Source organism: Gossypium hirsutum, chromosome D06, assembly GCF_007990345.1.
Source record: "Gossypium hirsutum isolate 1008001.06 chromosome D06, Gossypium_hirsutum_v2.1, whole genome shotgun sequence".
NCBI classification, from domain to species: Eukaryota; Viridiplantae; Streptophyta; class Magnoliopsida; order Malvales; family Malvaceae; genus Gossypium; species Gossypium hirsutum.
The window spans coordinates 60304925-60317058 of record NC_053442.1 but is presented as its reverse complement, the minus strand read 5'-3'; the positions used below and the strand labels follow the sequence as shown (position 1 = coordinate 60317058).

Genomic DNA, 12134 nt, shown 5'->3' with positions numbered 1-12134 from the left:
GTATATTCTTATTTTTATTATTTTTTATTAATTGACTATTGTTCTACTGCTAATAAGTATTATTTTTAAATAAGTATTATTGTAATAAAAATTTGGTTAATCAAATTTATGACTTATTTTTCTGTTTTCTTGAATGTTTTATAACTTGTTCTATTTAATTATTTTACAGTAATATATATATATGACTATCACCGGATTTTCATTTTATGATTTGATTTTTAATACCATAACTATTATTTTTATCCATTTTATTTCGAAAATTTACCGGCATCCAATAACGATGTGACATATCACATTTTTGTTGGCAATTTTTTTTTATTTTGTGGCAAAAGTGGAACTAAAATAATGGGATTCAACCAAAGTGGAACCAAAAAAAAAATCAAAGTGAAAAGAGAAATGTAGTTTAAGGACCAAATAGTGAATTAACTCTTTAAAAAAATATAAAACATAATATATTTATTTTAAATATCACACTAAACACAGATTAACATTCTATAATTTTATACCCCACTTTGAAATTAAATCAATAATATCTGTGTATTAGCCTTCTTGCCATCCTCATCATTTAGCACTAGTGCAAATCAAAAAAGAAAATTCCTAATTAACACACTAACCTAATCCTTTACATTAATTAATCATAAATATCTAGTCTTTGATTCCCCTAACTTCATTGGATATGAATTACAAATTTAAATCAAAAGAATGAATAACCAAAAAGTACTGAAAAATGTGGTTAGTAGACCCATCTTATTTCATCTAATCATTTTATTTGCAGAAAGTGCCAATGGCTCCCCCACCAAGAAAAGACCAGGCCAATAAATCAAGTGAGAGTGCAACATTACATAAAATGTGAATTTGTACAATGTTTCATGTCAGTGTGGGTATGTGTGCCTTTTGTTTTCCTTACATTGTACCGATTGGGACACGTGCAACACCCTTTCTGTCAGCTTCAGTGGTGTCTGTGATGCTCGGAGTTCCGTGACGATGATGGTGATGCTTACTTTGCTGCTTTTTAGCTTGATGCTGAGCCCAGTAAGCATGGGCAACCAAAACTCTGTCCAGGAGTTCCTGAGGTACTGGATCTCCTCGCCGTTGTTGTGGGGAAATCTTCGCTGTGTGAACCAGTGTTTTCCATTTATCCTGAAGATGGTAGTGATCCGTAATTAGAAACAGTTGATACAGGTATTACCGATAAGATACTCCTGGTTGTACAAAACATGTTGCTTAATCCGTACCCCAAATGCATATATAAGCTCAAAGATCAGTTACCAAAATAGAGCTTGCAATGAAAATAAATAATGAAAGCATTGGTTAACGAGGCTTATCGGTCTTGGGAGACCAGTGTGGCTTCAGCTAATTCACAACAAAATTTTACAAGCTTTTGCATAGGCATCTAAGCACGATGGATAAATAAAAATTCAGTAATTGTCCTGGAGTTGATCGGTTTCTTTCTCAATGGTACACCCAGGCCTCAGAAATCTGCTCTAATGGTTATCGTACATGGGAAGTCCCATTCATTGCCCATATCTCTTCATTGAACAAGAACGAGAAGAAAAAGATGAGTAATGTTACCTTCAAATTCACATAAGTCCGATGGTCAGCACTCTCAAAAGCTCGCAATTTAACATCGCGCCACCTACATAAGAGAGAAAACGATATTAATCTTGAATATTTATAACTGCATCCTCTTCAAAGAGCCAATCCTACAACTACTTTTACCCTCCTCCACAAACCCATGAAAAGAAATAGTAGTGCTCACTAGAAATGTGAACAGAAACAGTGGCAGCATAATATATTATACCTTCCAGTACCAATCTCCTCAACTGCCTGTACCAATGCTTCGACTTCTGATATGGAAAATGGCCTCCAGATTCGATGCTGTGCAAGCTCAGATTTTTGGAAATTCTGGTTGACTGCGACAGCAGTTAGTGCCTCAACATTTGTTGCTGGAACTGGAACCGGAACCAGAGCCCTTGGCTCCAACAGACTTTGATCAGTTGCCATGTCAGTTTTGGAGGAAACGGGTTCATGGTCAGTCGCAGGATTTTCTGAATTGGTCAGTAAAGCTAGGTTGGATGTGCAATTCGGAATGCCAGTATTTACAGCTGGAGTGGCCAGAGAGCTGGAAACCAAGCAGTAATTAATCAACAGTACAACTAACTCACAATATAGATACATGAAATAAAGTGATATGAATCAACAACCAGTAATAAAACAACCTATCATAAACCATAAAAAAATCACCTTGTTAAATTTTGTGGGGCGGCGTCATATGATAATAAAAGAGGTGGTTCTTCAGAGCACATGGTTGGAGGAGCTTTTGCAGGACCAGGCTCCAAAGTGAAACCGAGAGCATCCAGATTATCATCACAGGAAATACCAGCCTGTGATAGAGTTCTGCTGTCATCTCTCACCTTTTTCCCTTGAAGGAGTAGCCCGACACGTATTCCACCCCCAATTAAGGCTGTCACTGCCTCCATTACGGTCCTCTATTCACATTTACATAACATCAATGGTAAAAGTTAGAATATATGGACTAATTAAATAATTATATTAACCGATGCACAATAAAAACACGGCATTTATATACCTTCAGTGAACCAACAGTTGCAGTTTCGGGCACCTCGATGTAAAGTTCTGGAATCCTAAAGGACTTGATGCTAAATTTCACTGTACCAGAGAACAAATCCAAATAAGACATTCCCCAAAACCAGAGCAAAAAATATATGCAAGTAACATGCAACAGTCTATCAAAAACCATCTGCACCACAAGAATCCTTGAGCTGGTAGGATGCTTGATGAGTGATGACCTGTAAACACGGATGATATCCCACAGGCTACAAAGCAGAATAAAATAGTTTTGAAAGACTAGTTACATCCCAATCCAGAAATCTGTAAACTATTAAGTGCTATAAAGACAATTGCAATGGCGAAGCACCTCTATCTGACATTGCAGCTGTGCTACACTTATCACCATTCATATCCTTCTCAGGAGAACTAGTAATGCTTTTACGGTCAAAGATCTTCCTCTGTTTATAAAGCGTGTCATATTGATATCTGTGGTAGTTGTAGTATGTCTTCCACTTGCGATACAGAGGCCTTTTTCCTCCTTGAAATATATGAAAAACAAAAATCAGCAAGAAATAACTTGGTACTTCAAAATAAGATGCACAAGGACTTTGGTTAGAAGCAGACACATAAAGGGTGACATGCTATGAATGCTAAAACTATTGGAACCACTCACCAAATCTAGAATGTTCAAAATCCTTCAACTTTGTAGCAACTTTCCAGTATTTGGATGTCAGCAACTTCCTTATTCTTCGGTCTCCGGTACGTGTTGGAGGTCTAGAAGCCTTAAACCTCTTGCTAAGTCTCTTAAACCTAGAAAAGTTTTCTTCATCATCTCTACTGCCTAACTTAATATCATTCCTACGTCTTGTAAATGGAACACAAGGAACAGGGTCCCGACATGATAGCAATTTGACAACTCTATCAAACTTAACGGGATCCTTTGAGGGGCCATTATTAGCAATATTTAGAGCCTGAGTATCCAAACCCGTAGGATCTTGCTCTTGTTTAAATGCATTCTCAGTTTTACCATTATACGACTCCCCAAAATAAGGGGAATGGTCATCTACATTACCCAGAAAACTCCCATACTTTAAATCGCCATTGATTTCCTCTGAGCAAGCAGGATCCGTCTTTGTCAAAGTGCATTCCAAGATGGCATTATTTTCAGCACATCTAAAGTCCTTCGAATCATCACCATTTTCAGTAGTCAACTCTGAGGCAGCAACGCTTGCTTCACACCTTCCTTGCTCAAAACATTTGGGTTTCAAAGGCTTATCATCGTACTGGATTTCCTGTTTAAAACAATTTTTACCTATAGAATCACATTCATGTCCTTCTGAAGCATTGCTCGAAGCAGAACTTTCACTCTCCTGCAGTAGCTTCCCAGCTAGAGAAGCTAACATTTCAAATGCGCAAAACTGACTTTCCTGAACTGTCCACTTACTTTGACTCCTCCTCTGTAATCAACAATGACCATAGTTTTATACATCAAATTAGAACATCAACATGATCAAAAACTAGTACAAGATCAACAGCCAACCTTAAAAGACAATGTAAAAAAATCGAAACATACTCAAATCAATCGAGGACCATAGTTTTATCATCAAGTTGGAGATCAAAACTAGCACAAGTTCAACATGCAACCTTAAAAGACGAGGAACAATAGAACAAAACATACCCAAATGGATTGTATTTTATAGATCGAGTTAGCACATCAACAGGATCAAACAGAACCTTAAAGGACAATTACAAAAAATGAAACATACCCGCATCGATCGAGGGGCTCGGGGTACATCGTGGACATTGAAGGCATTGAATCCATAATCTAACCTCTTCTTAAACACCATATCACAGGCATGTTAAGGTAATTAAATCCATCAACAAAAAGAAAATATTCCAGACTCAAATTCTCTGCACATAAACCAATCCAAAAATAGAGTAGCTCATATATCAGAATAATAACAAAGATAACCACAACAAACCTTAATATATATATTATATCTGTGTATATAACCCAAATTAATTTTGCTTGATCACTGAAAAAAACAAGGAAATTCAACGGCCAGAATTTTTTTAAAATGAACATATCAAATTTACGGATCCCAAAATGGTATATTAAGAGAAGAATACAGTTGCTTAGCTTTGATCAAATTCAATTTTCTGTTAAAATTAAAATTTCCACTGTGAAATTTAAATTAGAATTGATTGAAAATCTTGAACTTAAACAAGAAATTATACAATTAAACAAAGCAAAAAAAATGGTTAAATTCTTATTCTCTTTGTTTTTTTTAAAAATAATTAGTGGAAACTAAAAAAATCCCATAAAACTTAAAGTTGAACCGAAATTCCAACTTTGGCACGATTAACATTTTCGAAGCGAAAAAAGAAGCTCAGATCTCGATCCAAATTATAATTCGATTCGAAATTTAATCACGTAAAGCCCAAATTTACTCACAATTTGGCGTAATTCAACGGGAAATTTAAAAAACTCCAAATAGTAAACCATAAAAAAGGAAGATACCTTATAATTCAAGTAAAAAGGTTCAAGAACTCACCTTTTGAATTGAAAGGATCTTCAGTTCTTAAATCCCAATATATATACACACACGCATATACACAAAGAAAACAATTAAAAATGCAATATTTTTAATGAAAATTCAGCTGAAACAAATATCAGATTTTTCTTTTGGTTAAGTTGTTGTAATTTGAAACGAAGGAGTTTTTTACAAAAACCCTTCAAAGCTTAAAAGAAATTAAAAAAACCGCCATTACAAAATAAAAGGCTTAAACCCATAGTTATTGACCAATAAACCGGTTGAGCCGGTGGATTAGAGATTGGTTCACCGGCAGTTGGAGGTAATTAAACCCATAGTTTCCCATTGTCAGAAAACTAGAAAGGAGGAATTACCACGTGGCTGTCGATTATAAATCGGATAAGATAAAAAGGATAAATTTTCCATAAGTCACTGTAATTTTGTAAATTTATAATTTAACCCCTATACTTTTATTTCTAGGAAATTAATCTCTCTACTTTTTCAGATTTCAAAATTCAGCTGTCTACTTTTCAGGTTTCTACTAATTTAGTGCAGAATTCTGACGCTAGCCTGGTGTCTATGGTTTCATAGAAACCTGTTCGTTTGCAAGCAAACAGATGCGCCAGTAGCTGTGATTGTCGACCAGGCTGACAGGTTTTTGAATGAGTGGCAAGATGCTCCGACTGTTTTCTCCAGGGTGCAGTGCGTTCCGTCGGGAGGGAGCAATAGTCGAGTCACTTGGGAGAAGCCGGCTGATGGTTGGGTAAAGTGCAGCGTTGACACCGTCATTTCTTCTACATCGAGCGGTTCTTTTGCAGCTATTGTTCGAGATCATACTGGGTCTTTTATCCGAGGTTGTTTAGGAATGGCCCTTACTGTTTGGGAGGTACAAATGGCTGAATTGATGGCCATATGAATGACTCTCTCTTGGTTGAAAACACTAAATTTTGGAAAGGTAATTTTCGAATCGGATTGTGGGGATGTTATAGACGCGTATAACTCTTCACGGCATGACTTATCTGAATTTAGGCTTGTTCTTCAAGACTGTTTGACTCCTTTTGGTGGACTAAACGAATGGTTAAGACGGCTCACGAGCTCGTAAGAGTGACCTTATCTCGAGGTCTCTCCCACGTTTCTTTTGCCTATTTTTGATACTGATATTTCTTCTTTACAGACTGATAATATTCAGAGAGATAAACCTATTGCTTTATAGATTTTTGGTTTTGTGCTATTGATTTTTTTTAGAAATCAACCCAATTTTAACGTGAGTTAACCGCTAATTAAACACCGATCAATGATGTAAGCCTATGTTACATCTATGACTTCAATTTTCTTTTCATTTTGTTTCATATTCTTTCTTCATCCCCCTCCTTCTCTTCCCGTTACTGCTATAACACAAAATAAAAAAATTTCTGTTTCTCCACCATTGCTGCTTCTGCCACTTCCACAACCACCCCACCTCTCTTCCAACCGGGTTTCGACCTAGCAATGCCATCACCTCCACCTCCATCATTTTAGACAATTAGACAGACACAAAGGAGACAAAAAACGAAACTATGGCTTCCATGCCATTCTCTGCAACTATTCTGTCTCCTCTTCTTGATTTTTCCCAAGCAAAAAAGAACCCAATTTTTTCTTCATCATAGCCTTCCATGTCTTTTTCAATCCCTTCCATCAAACCCTCGCTTGGGTCTTCAAAATCAGCCTTTTTCCAACATGGGTTCTCCTTGCCATCGCTTACTGCTTTTGGGTTTGTCTGTAACTCATCTTCAGGCATTCATGCAAGAGCAGCTACGGAGATAAAACACTATACGACTACACAGTAAAGGTAAAAGCTTGGGGAATATTACATTAAGCATTCTTACCTTGATATTTTGTTCCTTAATAATGTCATCATGTTTTTGTAAGATTTGTTGAAAAAACTCTATCACAATATTTGAGATTCTAGCTTTCCCTAGCAATCAATTCGGGGGACAAGAGCCTGGATCAAATCCTGATATTAAAAAATTTGCTTGTACGAGCAGAGTTTCTGCTATTTTAAGTAGTTTAAAAATATTCGCTAAAATGACTTGAAATAAACAGTAAATTTAGGTTTTAGGAACCCAATAATTAGCACTACCTAGTGCTTTAGCCTTATAATTGCCTGATGATTGTGTCAGACTTTAAAAAAATTGGTTCTGACCACGTAATGGCCGACACCAGACACATAAAATTCGTGTTGGCTAGTAGATGGCTGGCACTAGGTCTAATTTTCGCTTCCCAATACATTTTTTTTTACTTTGGATACTGATGGCTGGCACTAGTGTATTTTAAAAAAAAATTTGGGTGTTGGCCATGTAATTACCTGCACTAAGTACAATTTCGACTCCCAGTGCATTTTTTTTTAACACTGATGGCTGGCACCAGTGTATTTTTAAAAAAAATTTAGTGTTGGCCATTATAGTACAATTTTCGACTCCCAATGAATTTCTTTTATAAAAATAATGGTCGGCTCCAGTGTATTTAAAAAAAGGGTAAACTACAAAAATAGTCACTTTTATTTACCTCAAATTACATTTTAGTCACTTATGTTTAAAATGTTACATTTTAGTCACTTATGTTATCGTTTTGTTACGAAGCGGTCATACTACTGTTAAAATTCGTTACCTCCCTAACGGAAGTCCTATGTGGCAGTCCAAATGGGTTTTAAATGCCAACTTGGATGTCTAGTTGTTGGGATGAAAATATATTTTTAATTAAATAAAATTCAATTTGGACTGTTACGTAGGACATCCAAGTTGACAATTAAAACCCATTTGGACTGCCACGTAGGACCGCCGTTAGGGAGGTAACGGAGCTTAACGATAGAGTGATCACTTTGTAACAAAACAATAACGTAAGTGACTAAAACGTAACAATTCAAACATAAGTGACTGAAATGTAGTCTGAGACAAACAAAAGTGACTATTTTTGTAGTTTACCCTAAAAAAAATTGGGCAAGTACATTTTTTGCCTCCCAATACAAATTTTTATTTTATTTTAGGACACTGATGGCCGGCACCACTTTTTTTAGGTCCCCAAAAAAAATTTTCTTTGGTTTTGGGATAGCGATGACCGACACCAACTTTATCACATTAAAAAAATTCTTTTTTTTTATTTTGGAACACAGATGGTCGGCACCAAACCCTATATATAGTGGGTGGTTTGGGTTCTAATAGTGTAAATGGATTAGAATCTTTTTTTGAGAGAGCCATCAAAATAAGAGTGTTTTTTAGTATATCATCAATTGAGTTATTTGTAGTGGATTGTAGATGGGAGTTTTTCGTAGTGTACAACCGAATTTCGAGATTGAATTATATATTGTCACGTTTTAACGGAGTTGAATTATATACTATCATATCCATTCGAAAGGTTATGCCATTAAGAGTTTGATGACTGTCTGCGCCATAGATGGCTAATCGAGATGTCCAATGCAGATGGACATTATCTATGGTACAATAGCGTTTATTTCGCAACTTATAAGTGGGGTACTGATGCAACGTAGACCTGATTCAAGCAGAAGACAACTAATTGTGAAGAAACTACTATTCAAAATAATTGTATTATATCTTTAGAATGTTTGTATTTTTTTTATATCTGTAAATTTAATATAGTTGTTTAGGATTTAATGTTTCATTTTTATATTTTCATGTATTAATTTTTTAGAATGTTTGTATTTTTTGTATCTGTAAATTTAATTTAATCTGTATTATATGTAGTTTGAATTTTAAATTTCCATATGTTAATTTTGCTCATCTGTTTGTAGTTTGTTGGTTGTTTAAATTTAATTTAGTGCGTACAATTTTTGTTTGAATTTTATATTTTTTTGTATTAATATTGTAGAAGGTTTGTATTTTATTGTGTCTGTAAATTTAATTTGTCGTATACTATTCTTATTCGAATTATATATTTTTTATTAAATATTTTGAAGTCGTTTATTCAAGCAAATAATTATTTTAGAGAAATTAAATTAATATTAAAAATAGAATAATTACAAAATGAAGTAAATATTTACAGATAAAAATTAAAATTGTCCTGATCTCTGCCAGCACCAAATTTTTTTTTAAATACACTAGTGCCGGCCATCAATGTTTCAAAAAAAATGCATTGGGAGCCGAAATTGTACTTGGTGTCGGTCATTACATTGCCAACATCCAAATTTTTTTAAAATACACTAGTGCCGACCATCAGTGTCCCAAAGTAAAAAAAAAAGTGTGTCTTGGGCAGTAAAAATTGTACTTGGTGCCGCCTATTTACTGGCCAACACCAAAAAAGAAAAAAATTTAATGTGTCTGGTATAGGCCATTACGTGGCCAGAACCAAAATGTTTTTTTAAATATTGGTATTTTGTATACCAGTATGATACGATTTTAAAAAAAAATACCCTAGTGCCAACTATTGGGTTCCCAAACTCAAAAAAAAAAATTTAAAGCCTGACATAATCATCTAGCAATCATGGGGCCAAAACACTAGGTAGTGCCGGCCATTAAATTCCCAAAACCCAAATTTATTGTTCATTTAAGGTCATTTTGGTGAATGTTTTTGAACCAGGATCATTTTTATAAATATTAAATTTTTTTGGGTTAGATGAGTAAAATAGCTAAAAAATTATAACGTTAAAGAATGTAAATGAAAAAAAATCGATCATTTTACCCATCTTACCCAAAAAATTTTAATATTTATAAAAATGACTCTGGTTCAAAAACATTCACCAAAATGATCTAAAATAAATAGTAGATTTGAGTTTTGAGAATCCAATGGCCGGCACTGCCGAGTGTTTTGGCCCCATGATTGCTTGATGATTGTGTTAGGCTTTAAAAAAATTGTTTTTTTAAGTTTGGGAACCTAATGGCCGGCACCAGGGTATTTTTTTTAAATCGTATTATATTGGTATACAAAAATATCAGTATTTAAAAAATTTTGGTGCTGGCCAGTAGATAGTCGGCACCAGGTACAATTTTCGCTTACCAAGACACTTTTTTTACTTTGGGACACTAATGACCAGCACCAATGTATTTAAAAAAATTTACAATTTCGACTCCCAATGCATTTTTTTGGAGCATTGATGACCGACACCAGTGTATTTTATATATATATATTTAGGTGCTGACCATGTAATAGCTGGCACCAAGTACATTTAATAAAAAAAATTGGTGTTGGCCAGTAGATATTTACTTTATTTTGGTGTTGGCCGAGATCACGACAATTTTAATTTTTATATGTAAATATTTGTTTTATTTTGTAATTATTCTGTTTTTAATATTAATTTAATTTCTCTAAAATAATTATTTGTTTGAATAAATGACTTCAAAATATTTAATAAAAAAAATATAATTCGAATAAGTAATAGTACATCACAAATTAAATTTACAGACACAATAAAATATAAACATCCTACAATATTAATACAAAAAATATAAAATTCAAACAAAAATAATACGTACTAAATTAAATTTAAACACCCAACACTACAAACGGATGGTAAAATTAATACACAAAAATTTTAAATTCAAACTACATATAATACGAATTAAATTAAATTTACAAATACAAAAAAAATACAAACATTTAAAGAAATTAATACACGAAAATATAAAAATGAAACCTTAAATACTAAACAACTACATTAAATTTATAGATATAAAAAAATACAAACATTCTAAGAAATTAATACACGAAAATATAAAAATGAAACCTTAAATTCTAAACAACTACATTAAATTTATAGATATAAAAAAAACAAACATTCTAAAGAAATAATACTATTATTTTGAATAGAAGTTTCTTCACGATTAGTTGTCTTCTACTTGAATTAGGTCTACGTTGCATTAGTACCCCACTTATAAGTTGTGGAATAAAAGCTATTACACCATAGATAATGTTCATCTGTGTTGGACATCTCGGTTAGCCATCTATGGCGCAGAAAGTCATTCAACTCTTAATGGCATAACCTTTGGGGTGGTTATGACAGTATATAATTCAACTCCGTTAAAACGTGATAATATATATTTTAACCCTGAAATTCGGTTGTACACTACGAAAAACTCATTTGATGATATACTAAAAAATACTCTCATTTTGATGGCTCTCTTAATAAAAAATTTTCTCAGCCATTTACACTAGGTAGTGTCGGCCATTGGGTTCCTAAAACCTAAATCTACTTTTCATTTCAGGTCATTTTAATGAATGTTTTTGAACTAGGGTCATTTTTATAAATATTAAATTTTTTTGGATTGGATAGGTAAAATAGCCAAAAAAATCAAAGGCACAAAATTAAAAACTCCTAACTTTAATGGTATTTTATGTAATTATGTTATAATAATTTAACATGTGAAAATAAAGCTTTTTTTTTCTTTTTTTTTCTCTTTTGCCACGGAGGATTTTTGGATGGAAAATGTCACTGTCGTTATTTATTGTCTTTATTTACTTAAATTTAAATTTATTTCAGATTAAATTATTTGTCTTTATTTACTTACATTTAAATTTATCAAGATTAAATTATTTTAATTTTCTTGAAAGGTATGTTTAATTTCGATTTTAAAAGAGATTGAAAAGCTCTTTTTACTAATTTGGTTTTTTTTAATTCTTTAATACACAAAGATTGAAAGCTTGTGGCATTTTATTTTACATGAATGTATTTTCTTTTAGTAAATTAATTTCATACCTGCTTTGTTGGATTTTTTACCTAAATAATATTAAATATATATATTGAAATGGTATCTTCTAAAAATTATATACTAAAATGGTAAGCACCACCATGATATTATGACATAATTTAGTTAAAAAATACGGGGTATGGTGATTATCTGATAGGCGGCACTGGTGGTGCCTACCTGATAGGCAGCACACTTAGCATTTCCCTCCCCACTCCCCATCCGACTCAATTTATTTTTAATCTTGATTGAAGTAAAAAAGCTTATTTATGTTATGTACAAAGAATGATTTATTTTTTTTATGTAATTTATTTGTTATGTGTGTTTTAGGTTGATTAGATTTATTTTTTATGTAATT

At 33.1% G+C, this 12134-nt stretch overlaps 1 protein-coding gene and 1 long non-coding RNA gene across 3 annotated transcripts; one reads left to right on the top strand and one right to left on the bottom strand.

Moving 5' to 3' along the window:
• Nucleotides 1–718: 718 nt before the first annotated feature.
• LOC107900464 (telomere repeat-binding protein 4) lies at nt 719–5839 on the bottom strand. 2 transcript variants are annotated; one of them, XM_016826072.2, is made up of 9 exons: nt 5701–5839; nt 4338–4482; nt 3245–4028; nt 2939–3109; nt 2591–2670; nt 2245–2489; nt 1802–2122; nt 1573–1636; nt 719–1140 (listed from the first exon to the last, which is right to left on the bottom strand). In XM_016826072.2, the coding sequence occupies exons 2-9, from the start codon at nt 4416–4418 to the stop codon at nt 904–906; spliced, it is 1983 nt and encodes a 660-aa protein (XP_016681561.1). In that variant the 5' UTR covers nt 4419–4482; nt 5701–5839; the 3' UTR covers nt 719–903. The 2 variants fall into 2 exon arrangements, with proteins under 2 accessions (XP_016681561.1, XP_016681559.1); XM_016826070.2 differs by having other exon boundaries at nt 5127–5727.
• Nucleotides 5840–6794: 955 nt separating this feature from the next.
• Nucleotides 6795–8891, top strand: LOC121218581 (uncharacterized). The gene is made up of 2 exons (XR_005915053.1): nt 6795–6933; nt 8561–8891. It is a non-coding gene; the product is annotated as an uncharacterized lncRNA (long non-coding RNA).
• The last annotated feature ends 3243 nt before the right edge of the window (nt 8892–12134 follow it).